The sequence below is a fragment of the Salvelinus namaycush genome, chromosome 6 (assembly GCF_016432855.1).
Source record: "Salvelinus namaycush isolate Seneca chromosome 6, SaNama_1.0, whole genome shotgun sequence".
In the NCBI taxonomy this organism is placed as follows: domain Eukaryota; kingdom Metazoa; phylum Chordata; class Actinopteri; order Salmoniformes; family Salmonidae; genus Salvelinus; species Salvelinus namaycush.
In genome coordinates this window covers 15,663,831-15,678,400 of record NC_052312.1, presented here as the reverse complement: position 1 = coordinate 15,678,400, position 14,570 = coordinate 15,663,831, and the positions used below count along the sequence as shown (strand labels likewise).

Genomic DNA, 14,570 nt, shown 5'->3' with positions numbered 1-14,570 from the left:
AGGGGTTTGGTCCACCACCCAAACGACAACTTGGCACAACTGTGGGAAGCATTGGAGTCAACATTGATTGAATCATGTAATTATGCCTACACAATGTCCATTTTTCCCACTACAATTAAATCGATCGCACTAACAGCTGTAACAGGGTTAAACTGAAAAGTACAAACAAGCCAATGGTACCAGCATCGGGTTGCAATTTGACGAGGGTTGCATTCCTGGTTATAAAATGTCTCAATCGTGCAGCACATCAAATGATCTTCAAAATAGCTTCGCAAGTTTCACAATATTGGCTGAAGCGCATAGGCATTCTTATAAGAACGAAACGTCATATGAAATTCGATTCAAGTTCGCACATGAACTCAATGCTCTCTCTCTTTCCTTCGCTGTATACTGTCTCTCGCCCTCTTCTGTCACTACGGACAAGCGTTGACTGACAGCTTTTCACAGTAGCTCCGCGCCATAGAGGGGACAGGAGGGCAGCAGTTGCAGCGAACTATTCAGTACACTGCTGCCAAGCTATACAGTAAATGGATTAAAGCACTTAGCTAGCTAAATAGTAGTAGCAGACACATTACTGCAAAGAGAAAGGAAAGGTAATATTTAGTATATATTTTAAAATACTGGACTGGACTAGAGGACCTCTCTCCCTTGCATACATGTGTTAAAGGGAGGGAGGGGGACGCGACTGAATGATGTTTGAATTATCTAGCTAGCGAAAATGTTTTTGCTGTCATTGAATAGAAGTTTAGGTTGTAGTTGAGAAAAACAAATACTCGAGCGCGATGGAGTGCCAACCACCCGACCCGCAAAGCTACGAGGACGTTCGAAAGAACGGCTACCTCCGCAAGCAGAAATCCATGCACCGGCGATACTTCGTCCTCCGGACGGCCTCGGAGAGGGGTCCAGCCCGGCTCGAATACTACGAGAGTGAGAAGAAATTCCGCGGAAAAACACCCGTCCCAAAGAAAGCCCTGGTGCTGGAGACGTGTTTCAACATCAATAAGCGGGCTGATGCGAAGAACAAGCACATGATAGTGCTGTACACCCGAGCGGAGAGCTTTGCCATCGCGGCAGAAAACGAGGCGGACCAGGACGAATGGTATCAGGCCATGGTGGAGCTACAATGCAAAAGTAAGTAAACATATATAGCTAGCAAACTACAGCGAGCTCTGACTGCAACCCGAGCTCTATATGGCTGCCAAGCGTTAGCGAAGTGGCCACAGTATTTATTATCTGAACGTGGCAATGTAACCCACTGCAGCAATTGCTGAAATGCAACTTATAAATTCAACACGTGCTCGTTTAAAATATGGTTCATAGTTATAATTTTTTTATGACATCCAGGAGTATGTAGATGGTTCTCAATGGGAGTAATTTCAAATTTCATGTCAGCAGCGAGGGGTTTCCCACTATTTACTACCAGCGCTGTTTTGCAAATGTCGGTCCCGATTTTATCATAATATTTTGAGGCATGCTCTGAAACAAACTGGTGTCAAAATATGTTCAAATTACAATGTGTGGTTACTGTACTTAATATGAAATACTGCCTATGGACCGTCATTTAAATATGATGCAAAATTACAGTGCATACTTCTTTGCATAATAATTATTTACAAAGGTACACCAACAACTAGAAATCTCATAATCCAAGTTGCCATGTGTGCTTATCATTGACACCACCCTGAGAACATAGCTACGTTATCATACTTTTCTTACTACCACAGATGGTCTACTTGCTTAAGAAGTTCAGATGTGGACAAAGAGCTGGTGTTTTGTACAGCGTTTTGAGAAGGGACAAAAAAGTCGTTTCATTAAAATGTTGCCAGTATCAAGAGTAGTCTTTAGCTAGCAGATTGTAACGTCTAATGTGATGCTCAATTAGCCTTTACAGGTTGGGTACTGTAGCGATTTTTCAGCCATTGTAAACCTTGGGTTGGCGTAAGCGTTTTTCCGGGTCGCCTAAATCCAAACATAAATATATTTTTTTACTTTGTATGAATGGGATGGAAAAACGCTATAAGTGTAACCAGATATAAAGTATGCAAATAAAATAATGAATATATATATATCTTTTTGAGAACTAACAATCACCAAAATAAAAGCTAGACAGTTGGAGAATTTGAAAATTCACAAAACAATTGATTTGGCAGTATTAATTTTGTTATTATGTTTGAGCAAAAGAACACAACATTTTCCATGGCAAAATGCATATAATTGCAGGAAACTAGCTTTAAAACAGCAAAATTTTCTCTCAACTCCATTGTAGAATCACAGGAAATTAGCTTTAAAACTGCAACAATTTCTCTCAGCTGCATGGCAAAATGTTTAGAATTGCAGAAATGTAACTTTAAAACTGCAACATTTGTATCTCAGCTCCATGGAGAAATTTGTTTAAAAAAAATGCACAATTGTCTCTGTAGTGTCAGGATGGGGACCTCAATGTAGCCTCATGATGACTGACTGTGCTCATTGCCACCCCCCCTGCCACTCTCACCACCTAAGCCCCTTTCTGATCCAGAAAAATCCCTGTACTATTTGGCATAGCACAGAGTATTTTTGACCTACCTTCCCAACTTGGAAGACAACCAATGTCTTCTAAACATACAGTGCATTCAGAAAGTATTCACACCCTTGACTTTTTCCACATTTGTTTTGTTACAGCCTTACTCTAAAATATATATATTTTTAAATTATGAAAAAACAATTCCTCCAATCTACACACACTATACCCCATAATAACAAACCAAAAGTTAGTTGGAGTCAGGAGTCAGCTAACCTGGAGTCCAATCAATGATATGAGATTGGAGATGTTTTTTTTTATTTAATTTTTGTAAAAAACGTAAATATCACATTTACAAAAGTATTCAGTACTTTGTTGAAGCACCTTTGGCAGCGATTACTGCCTAAAGTCTTCTTGGGTATGACACGATAAGCTTGGCATTTGGGGAGTTTCTCCCATTCCTCTCTGTAGATCCTCTCAAGCTCTGTCAGGCTCGATTGGGAGTGTTGCTGCACAGCTATTTTCAGGTCTCTCCAGAGATGTTCGATCAGGTAAAAGTCCGGGCTCTGGCTGGGCCACTCAAGGACATTCCGAGACTTGTCCCGAAGCCACTCCTGCGTTGACTTGGCTGTGTGCTTAGGGTTGTTGTCCTGTTGGAAGGAGAACCTTCTCCCCAGTCTGAGGTACTGAGCGCTCTGGAGCATGTTTTCATCAAGGATCTCTCAAATAAAATAAAATTGTTGGTCACATTCACATGGTTAGCAGATCTAATTGAGAGTGTAGTGAAATTCTTGTGCTTTTAGTTCCAACAGTGCAGCAATATCTAACCAGTAATATCGAACAATTCCACAAGAAATGGAATGAGAATATATAAATATGGATGAGCAATGACAGAGCGGCATAGGCTAACATGCAATAGATAGTATAGAATACAGTATATACATATGAGATGAGCAATGCAAGATATGTAAACATTATTAAAGTGGCATTATTAAATTGACTAGTGTTCCATTTATTAATGTGGCCAATGATTTCAAGTCTGTATGTAGGCAGCAGCGTCTCTGTGCTAGTGATGGCTGTTTAACAGTCTGATGACCTTGAGCTAGAAGCTGTTTTTCAGTCTCTCGGTCCCAGCTTTGATGCACCTGTACTGACCTCACCTTTTGGATGGTAGTGGGGTGAACAGGCAGTGGTTCGGGTTGTTGTTGTCATTGATGATCTTTTTGTTCTTCCTGTGACATCGGGTGCTGTAGGTGTCTTGGAGGGCAGGTAGTTTGCCCCATGTGATGCGTTGTGCAGACCGCACCACCCTCTGGAGAGCCCTGCGGTTATGGGCGGTGCAGTTGCCGTACCAGGCAGTGATGCAGCCAGTAAGGATGCTCTCAATTGTGTATCTTTAAAAGTTTGTGAGGGTTTTAGGTGACAAGCCAAATTTCTTAAGCCTGCTGAGGTTGAAGAGGCGCTATTGCGCCTTCACCACACTGTCTGTGTGGGTGGACCATTTCTGTTCGTCAGTGACGTGTGCGCTGAGGAACTTAACTTTCCACCTTCTCCACTGCTGTCCCGTCGATGTGGACGTCTCCTTTGTTTTGTTGACGTTTAGTGAGAGGTTATTTTCCTGACACCACACTCCGAGAGCCCTCACCTCATCCCTGTAGGCTCTCGTCGTTGTTGGTAATCAAGCCTACTACTGTGTGTCGTCTGCAAACTTGATGATTGAGATGGAGGCATGCATGGCCACCGTCATGGGTGAACAGGGATTACAGGAGGGGGCTGAGCATGCACCTTTGTGGGGCCCCAGTGTTGAGGATCAGCGAAGTGGAGATGTTGTTTCCTACCTTCACCACTTGGGGTCGACCCGTCAGGAATTCCAGGACCCAATTACACAGGGCGGGGTTGAGACCCAGAGCCTCAAGCTTAATGATGAGCTTGGAGGGTACAATGGTGTTGAATGCTGAGCTATAGTCAATGAACAGCAATCTTACATAGGTATTCCTCTTGTCCAGATGGGATAGGGCAGTGTGATGGCGATTGCATCGTCTGTGGACCTATTGGGGTGGTAAGCAAATTGAAGTGGATTTAGGGTGACAGGTAAGGTGGAGGTGATATGATCCTTTAGTCTCTCAAAGTACTTCATGATGACAGAAGTGAGTGCTACAGGGCGATAGTCATTTTGTTCAGTTACCTTAGCATTCTTGGGTACAGGGACAATGGTGGCCATCTTGAAGCATGTGGGGACAGCAGATAGGGAGAGATTGAATATGTCTGTAAACACACCAGACAGCTGGTCTGCGCATGCTCTGAGGACGCGGCTAGGGATGCCGTATATCGTGCATCCCTATTTTTAAATGTCTCACTTTTTTTATTTTGTTGAAATTCACTGAGGAGGATGGTTCTCCTCTTTCTCCTCTGAGGAGCCTCCACTGGTGGACACCCACCTGTCTCAATCAGTGAACTAATATTTGAAATAGACAAAATGGCCATAAATTCAAACAAACCCCCTGCAACTAGACATTGAAGTTTAGAAAACATATACACATGGGCAAAAGTATGTGGACACTCCATCAAATTAGTGGATTCGCCTATTTCAGCCACACGCATTGCTGACAGGTGTATAAAATCGAGCACACAGCCTTGCAATCTCCATACACAAACATTGGCAGTAGAATGGCCTTACTGAAGAGCTCAGTGACTTTCAACGTGGCACAATCATAGGATGCCACCTTTCCAACAAGTCAGCTTGTCAAATTTCTGCCCTGCTAGAGCTGCCCCGGTCAACTGTAAGTGCTGTTATTATCCTAGCCTCTGGGCCTGAGTAGCAGGCAGTTTACTCTGGGCACGCTTTTCATCCGGACGTGAAAATACTGCCCCCTACACCAAAGAAGTTAACGTGTAAATATTTGTATGACCATAACAAGATTCAACAACTGAGACATAAACTGAACAAGTTACACAGACATGTGACTGACATAAATTGAATAATGTGTCCTTTAACAAAGGGTGGGTCAAAAGTAACAGTCAGTATCTGGTGTGGCCACCAGCGGCATTAAGTACTGCAGTGCATCTCCTCCTCATGGACTGCACCAGATTTGCCAGTTCTTGCTGTGAGATGTTACCCCACTCTTCCACCAAGGCACCTGCAAGTTCCCAGACATTTCTGGGGGGACTGGCCCTAGCCCTCACCCTCCGATCCAACAGGTCCCAGACGTGCTCAATGGGATTGAGATTCGGGCTCTTCGTTGGCCATGGCAGAACACTGACATTCCTGTCTTGCAAGAAATTACGCACAGAATGAGCAGTATGGCTGGTGGCATTGTCATGCTGGAGGGTCATATCAGGATGAGCCTGCAGGAAGGGTACCACATGAGGGAGGAGGATGTCTTCCCTGTAACGCATAGCGTTGAGATTGCCTGCAATGACAACAAGCTCAGTCCGATGATGCTGACTGACACACACCGCCCCAGACCATGGCGGACCCTCCACCTCCAAATCGATCCCACTCCAGAGTACAGGCCTCGGTGTAACGCTCATTCTTCGACGATAAACGCAAATCCGACCATCACCTCTGGTGAGACAAATCCGCAACTCGTCAGTGAAGAGCACTTTTTGCCAGTCCTGTCTGGTCCAGCGACGGTGGGTTTGTGCCCATAGGCGACATTGTTGCCGGTGATGTCTTGGCTGATTTCTTTTGATTTTCCCATGATGTCAAGCAAAGAGGCACTGAGTTTGAAGGTAGGCCTTCAAATACATCCACAGGTACACCTCCAATTGACTCAAATGATGTCAATTAGCCTAGCAGAAGCTTCTAAAGCCATGACATCATTTTCTGGAATTTTCCAAGCTGTTTAAAGGCACAGTCAACTTAGTGTATGTAAACTTCTGACCCACTGGAATTGTGACACAGTGAGTAGTCTGTCTGTAAACAATTGTTGGAAAAATGACTTGTGTCATGCACAAAGTAGATGTCCTAACCGACTTGCCAAAATTATAGTTTGTTAACAAGACATTTGTGGAGTGGTTGAAAAACAAGTTTTAATGACTTACACTTAGGTTTATGTAAACTTCTGACTTCAACTCTGTGTGTGTGTGTATAGATATATATTATACACATACAGTGGCAATAAAAAGTATGTGAACCCTTTGGAATTACCTGGATTTCTGCATGAATCGGTCAATAAATTTGATCTGATCTTCATCTAAATCACAACAATAGACAAACAGTGTGCTTAAACTAATAACACAAATTATTGTATTTTTCTTGTCTGTATTGAGTACATCATTTAATCATTCAGTCTAGGTTGTAAAAAGTATGTGAACCCCTAGACTAATGACTTCTCCAAAAGTTAGTTGGAGTCAGGAGTCAGCTAACCTGGAGTCCAATCAATGATATGAGATTGGAGATGTTGGTTAGAGCTGCCTTGCCCTATTAAAAAACACTCACAAAAGGTTTTTAGTTTGCTCTTCACAAGAACCATTGCCTAATGTGAACCATGCCTTGAACAAAAGAGATCTCAGAAGACTGAAGATGAAGAATTGTTGACTTGCATAAAGCTGGAAAGGGTTACAAAAGTATCTCTAAAGGCCTTGATGTCCACGGTAAGACAAATTGTCTGTAAATGGAGAAAGTAAAGCAATGTTGCTGTTCTTCCTAGGAGTGGCCGTCCTGCAAAGATGACTGCAAGAGCACAGTGCAGAGTGCTCAATGAGGTTAAGAAGAATGCTAGAGTGTCAGCTAAAGACTTACAGAAATCTCTGGAACATGCTAACATCTCAGCTGACAATTCTACCATACGTAAAACACTAAACAAGAATGGTGTTCATGGGAGGACACCACGGAAGAAGCCACTGCTGTCCAAAAAAAAACATTGCTGCACGTCTTAATTTTGCAATAGTGCACATGGATGTTCCAGTAGCGCAAAATATTCTGTGGACAGATGAATCTACAGTTGAGTTGTCTGGAAGGAACACGCAACACTATGTGTGGAGAGAAAAAGGCGCAGCACACCAACATCAAAACCTCATCCCAACTGTAAAGTATGGTGGAGGGAGCATCATATTTTGGGGCTGCTTTGCTTGCTATCATCAACGGATAAATGCATTCCTAAGTTTATCAAGACATTTTTTCAGGAGAATGTTAGGCTATCTGTCCACCAATTGAAGCTCAACAGAAGTTGGGTGACGCAACAGGACAACGACGCAAAACACAAGTAAATCAACAACAGAAGATAATACGCCTTCTGGAGTGGCCCAGTCAGAGTCCTAACCTCAACCCGATTGAGATAGTGGCATGACCTCGAGCAGTTCACACCAGACATCCCAAGAAGATTTCTGAACTGAAACAGTTTTGTAAAGAGGAATGGTCCAAAATTCCTCCTGACCATTGTGCAGGTCTGATTCACAACTACAGAAAACGTTTTGGTTGTGGTTATTGTTGCCAAAGGAGGGTCAAATCCAAGGGTTCACATACTATTTCCACCCTGCACTGTGAATGTTTACAGACATGAAAACGTATAATTGCTTGTGTGTATTTAGTTTAAGCAGACTGTGTTTGGCGATTGTTGTGACCTAGATGAAGATCAGATCAAATTGTATGACCAATTTATGCAGAAATCCAGGTATTTCCAAAGGTTTCACATACTTTTTCTTGCCATGCCTATCAGCCAGCTGGAACAGAATACTGGTCAGACTAGATTATATTTTTTATAGCTAGAGTAGGGTATATTGGAGCCAATGTGTCATTACCAACCTTCGTTCTGCTCCTTCTTTTCCAAGTCAACCCAGGCCATTGCTGAAACATCCAGATTTCTGTTATGAGCCTGATTCTCTGTTTACTTAGTATTTTCTCTTTTTCTGCTGACATGACAATATTTGCCCAGACGACATTCATCACAGTGGAGAAAACACTCAAAAGAATGAACAAGTTTATACAAGATCCATATGGTTGGATACCTGTGAAGTATACACAAATGTCAGTAGGCCTGCTCATTTTCAATAATACTTTTTGGGGGTATTTATGAATATTTGCAATTATGCACACAGTAACAGAAAGCATTGCTTTCAATGTAGACACACTTTCAAATCCTTCCTGATATCAGCTGTTGATCAAGCATTTTATGCAAACACAACTCTCAAGCCAGTGGCTGACTGGCTGCAATCGCCAGGTTTGTTCTGCGGTCTTTCAATGTGAAAGCTCATAGACCGGCAGTGACTGGGGTGGGGAGGACACATATGACGTAATCTTGGCAAACCAAGGTAAGGGGTCATGGTACTTACAGCTGAGCTGCTGGCCTGCATTATGTAAAAGAGCTGATTAGAATGAGGGCACTAAACTAGGTGCCGCAACACAGTAACAATGATCAAGAGGTTGAACTAGAAATGGACCTCTTTTTTTAACTTGGTTAAACTGTGCCTTAACTAATGTCGTATGCTGGCATATTACCTCTCCTCCAGGCTGTCTCAGGCTTTAGTTGGCCCTACGTACAGATCTAGGATCAGTTTTCCTTACTCCAGTCCTAACTGTAATCAACTGGACAGAAAACAACACCAACAATAGTCTACATAGGCCTAACTGATCCTGGCTCTTTGTCAAACGTTTCTTCCCCACTCGCAGCACTACGCTTGGAAGAGACAGAAGCAAACAGCGGCAGAGGAGCTCCTTCGGAGACCTCCGAGTGGGTATGGGATGTGGTTGCCAGATTGGGGAGGAAAGGAGGAGGAGAATGGGTGTCTCACACTCCAGTTGTCAGCCATAAAACAATCGGCGGCGCTAACTAAATCAACGACCCTGTCAACTGTTTGTCTCGACAAACATTTTGATATGTCTTGGCCTTTCTTCTGTCCATTTTGTCACTGTTTTCTCAGCTTTGTGGTGTTGTTGAATGAGAGCGACATTGTTCAGAAAACTGCTACCCCCACTCCTCCTGTTTCTTGAGTGTTGTGTTATAACACGTACATCTCTCCTCTGTCTGGTCTGAGCTAGCTACATCAATCTACAGCCATACGGCTCATATTGCATATAGGGTCTAGGTCATGTGGTTCCAAAATATCCATCTCTTTCATGCTAACGTTTGCTGAATTTTTTTTGAGGGGAAGGAGACCAACTTGTGTGCACACCCAACCTTGGAATTCCAACCTATGTATACAGTAAAAGGGTGTGGCTGAAATGTATGTTATACTGGGGTTGAAAACAGTTGATGACAAGCTCCTCACATTTTCAAAGATACCTTTGTGAAAAGATCTAGGCTAAATGAGCAGAGTTTCTGTGTCAGTCCATGAAGTCTTGAGGGTTTTCATCCAGTAAGCTGAAAGTTTATGGGGGTAACGTGAACCCCCCACTTGTAGGGAGAGCAGAAGAATTCACACCCACCCAGACAAATTGGCTAGGCCCTATAGGACAAATGGGGGGCCAGAGGAGAGATGCCCCATTGCAATGCATATTTTCCTCTCTGGAAATACCTTTTCAGTCAAGCAAATACTGTGCCACTGCCACTTTCAAGTCTTGTCAGTCTTCTTGGTCCTGTAGGTGTGGAGTGTTTTTTGACGTGCTATGGCTCATACTTTGGTTCTGGGCCTAAGCTATGAGAAATGTGTTGACAATGAGAGGTAGCTATTATTAACTATATTTGGGAGCAGGGGATACAAAAGGGAGAGAAGCGCATACACACAGAAAAAGCATAACAGACATCACAGCAGTCAGTCTATGCACCCATAGCCCACTTCGAATAACTGCCCCAGACTCCGATGCTTTCCGTGCTGCATTCTGGTAAACTCACATGAAGCAGCCAGGGACTGTCTTCATCTTAATATCTTGAAGGCAATCTCCCTCCTTCTGCCAAGCCCTCATTTGCATAAATAGAGTCCGGCTGCCGAGAGAGAGATGTGTTAAGCTGGGTTCAAGGAGTCCATTTGGCCAGTAAGAACTGTATCAAGCTGTAAGAGAAGCTTATGTACCAAACTATTTATATTCATCGGAGTGTATCAAGGCTGAAGCAGGGTATAAGTGTGGTGCATCATCATTTGCCAGACAAAGTCCTCTGGCTCGCTAAGCCACCTGAAGAACTGTTGTTGACCCTTGTAAACAACAGGGCAGTGCAAACTTGAGGTGAGGAGATAACACAGCGTGTGTCTAATAAAAAAAAGATATATATACACACACAAACACAACAAAAGTAACTGTGTTTTTACATTTTAGTTTTTACAACTTTTTTGTTACTTTTATACACCATAATTACCGTAAAACTTCAATTAGACGCTAAGTCTCAAATAGCCACCTGTTAGTGATGTGCTGGTCAGCTGTTTTGTAAACCGGCACCTGCCCGCAATTGCTATAAACCAATCTGTAACCGCCTGACTATACAGTATGTGATAAAGTGAAAATCTGAGGCCCGCACCCGACTCTAGCTCGCTAATATAGAAAATGCACTGTAGGCTATAGTCAGAGACGGCGGAAAGATTTTTTGACAGGAGTTGCAGGATTTTTTTTGTTGTTGCCTGATTTAGGTCTCTGTTTCTGCTTATAATTTCCAACATTTTGGTAGGCTATTTGTTAGTCAAGTGTAGTCAAGTATAATTAGATAATTGCAACTTCTCTTCTGTCATATGTTGCCATAGAACACTAAATAAACATTGGTAAAGTTTTCTGTCATCTCTGCTTCTTGCGCGGAGCAAATACATTTAGGGACCGGGAGTGTGCAGTAACTCCCCAAAAAAAGGGAAAGATTTTTAGTGCAGAATTTTCGGATGACTTCAGTTTGACCGGTTGTAAGGGAATACAAAGCTGTAATAACGACCCAATGTGTCTGATAAGATTTCATTTAGTCTTGGATGCTTATTTTATGTGGTTGAAATACTATCAGCTTTTATGATGCTGATAAAGATGGGTAACGTCTGTAGGTGCTAACTTGCATTAGCATTCTCTCAAGATGCTGAAAGAAAGACATATTTCTTCACTCTTCTTTTCCCCCTAGTAAAAGTTTTGGCTACATTTGGTGTATCATTTTACTGCAAGAAATGCTTAATTCTGCAGGAGTTAGCCTTAATATTATGTGAGAGGTTAGAGGCCTATAGTCAGTATCCAGATTTCAGTTAACCCATCTGAACAGTAGACTGCAGCTCCCCTGACATGCCATAGGCCTTTTTGAAGTCCCCATCTCGTGACCGTCGACTCTGTATAGCGCCTCACAATCATCACACATAACACTGCTCTCATCCTCTTTTACCACTTCAACCAAACTTTTATCAAAAATTACTTTTCTGTCCCTCCCTTTTCATTATTTTCAACTCCCCATTTAGCAGTTTTTCTCTTATTGAATTAAACTCTGACATTGTCGTTTTTTTGCATCCGTGGATCGATGTTTTAAATGGAGGCATACTACAAAAAAAGAAACGTGATACAGTATGTAAATTATAACACGTTAGTGCAGGAAATGAAGAAATCTATTAACATGCTGGAATTAAACTATGCCAATGAGCAAAAGCAGTGTGCATTAAGGAAATAGAAGCCTAGCTCAAATAAGCCTGTCTCTAATAAATGCTTGTTGTGTTCAGTGATTTAAGCAAATAAATGCCCAGGCTCTTAAAGGAAGTTTTACGATACATGAAGTTATCATATTTTTTTTATTATACACATTACATTTTGGATAGATAGTACTCCGACATCTCAATAGTGTTTTCAGTAAGAATGTAAGTGCCTTTGAACAGGGTATGTTAGTAGGTGCCAGGCTCACCAGTTTGTGTCAAGAACTGCAACCCTGCTGGGTTTTTCATGCTCAACAGTTTCCTGTGTGTATCGAGAATGGTCCACCACCCAAAGTACATCCAGCCAACTTGACACAACTGTGGGAAGTATTGGAGTCAACATTGGCCAGCATCCCTGTGGAACACTTACGACACCATGATGAGTCCATGCCCCGACAAATTGAGGGCATTCTGATGGCAAAAGAGGGCGGGTGCACATCAATAATATTATTATTTTTATCTATTTGTTAATTTTCTTACTTTCTAACTGCATTATGGCAAAAGGGTTCGTAAGCATTTCATGGTCTACACTTGTTGTGTTCGGCGCATGTGACAAATACAATTTTATTTGATCTCCTAGACCATCTTCTGTTGATTTCCACGTGATTTTCATGTTTTACAACTGTGCTGTGATGTCTTACATGAATTATGAACCATTCTAAGTTAAACATTAATATTTTTCTGAAAAGTATTAGTGTATTGTTGATTGATTGACTATGGCTTTCCAAATCGCCCACTGCTAATTGAAGGGTTCATTTTAAATGAATGTTGTGATTTGTCAGCCATTCCTGAACCTGTGACCAGAAACAAGCTACATGGGGACAATACCAGAATAAATTATCTAGTGATTCTGTTTCTTTGCTGCAAAATCTGCAGTGTTGACTATTGTATGCCCCATTTATATATACAGTGGGGCAAAAAAGTATTTAGTCAGCCACCAATTGTGCAAGTTCTCCCACTTAAAAAGATGAGAGAGGCCTGTAATTTTCATCATAGGTACACTTCAACTATGACAGACAAAATTAGGGGGAAAAATCCAGAAAATCACATTGTAGGATTTTTAATGGATTTATTTGCAAATTATGGTTGAAAATAAGTATTGCGGCTGTACACCACATACTGACTGCTTTTCTGATCCACGCCTCTACTTTTTTTTTCTTTAAGCTATCTGTTACCAACAGATGCATATCTGTATTCCCAGTCATGTGAAATCCATAGGTTAAGGCCTAATTAATTTATTTCAATTGACTGATTTCCTTATGATATGTAATTAACTAAAATCTTTGAAATTGTTGCATTTTTATTTTTTTGTTCTGTGTGTGTGTGTGTGTGTGTGTGTGTGTGTGTATATACATTTGAAGTCAGAAGTTTACATACACCTTAGCCAAATACATGTAAACAGTTTTTCACAATTCCTGACATTTAATTAGAGTAAAAATTCTCTGTCTTAGGTCAGTTAGGATCACCACTTTATTTTAAGAATGTGAAATGTCAGAATAATAGTAGAGTGATTTTATTTCAGCTTTAATTTCTTTAATCACATTCCCAGTGGGTCAGAAGTTTACATACACTCAATTAGTATTTGGTAGCATTGCCTTTTTAAAATGTTTTTAAAAATTTTATTTCACCATTATTTAACCAGGTAGGCTAGTTGGGAACAAGTTCTCATTTGCAACTGCAACTGCGTGGTTCCTTTTAACATTTAAATGTTAAAAGGAACCACCAGCTTTCATATGTTCTCATGTTCTGAGCCATGAACTTAAACATTAGCTTTTTTACATGGCACATATTGCACTTTTACTTTCTTCTCCAACACTTTGTTTTTGCATTATTTAAACCAAATTGAACATGTTTCCTTATTTATTTGAGGCTAAATTGATGTTATTGATGTATTATGTGAAGTTACAATAAAAGTGGTCATTCAGTATTGTTGTAATTGTCATTATTACAAATAAATAAAAATATTCCGACTCATCGGCATCGGCTTTTTTTGGTCCTCCAATAATCGGTATCGGCGTTGAAAAATCATAATCGGTCGACCTCTAGTCCACATATTCTATGTCAGAACCGTCCAGAGTAGTGATGCTGGACGGGCGGGCAGGTGGGGGCAGTGATCGGTTGAAGAGCATGCATTTAGTTTTACTTGCATTTAAGAGCAGTTGGAGGCCATGGAAGGAGAGTTGTATGTCATCGAAGACTGTCTGGAGGTTAGTTAACACAGTGTCCAAAGAAGGTCCAGAAGTGGATGGAGATCAGTGGTGGATCAGAGAATCACCAGCAGCAAGAGCGACGTCATTGATGTATACAGAGAAAAGAGTCGGCCCGAGAATTGAACCCTGTGGCACCCTAATAGAGACTGCTAGAGGTCCGGACAACAGGTCCTCTGATTTGACACACTGAACTCTGTCTGAGAAGTAGTTGGAGAACCAGGCGATGCAATCATTTGAGAAACCAAGGCTGTTGAGTCTTTTTTTAAATTTTATTTCACCTTTATTTAACCAGGTAGGCAAGTTTGAGAACACATTCTCATTTACAATTGTGACCTGGCCAAGAT

General features: G+C 41.6%; 1 protein-coding gene across 1 annotated transcript in view; it reads left to right on the top strand.

The window, feature by feature from the left end:
- The first annotated feature begins 467 nt into the window (after window positions 1–467).
- Window positions 468–14,570, top strand: part of LOC120049688 (insulin receptor substrate 1-B-like) — a 79,963-nt gene continuing 65,860 nt past the window's right edge. The window contains exon 1 of the mRNA XM_038996039.1: window positions 468–1,131. Coding sequence (XP_038851967.1) covers window positions 783–1,131 — 349 coding nt within the window. The 5' untranslated portion in view covers window positions 468–782. The remainder of the gene's footprint in view (window positions 1,132–14,570) is intronic.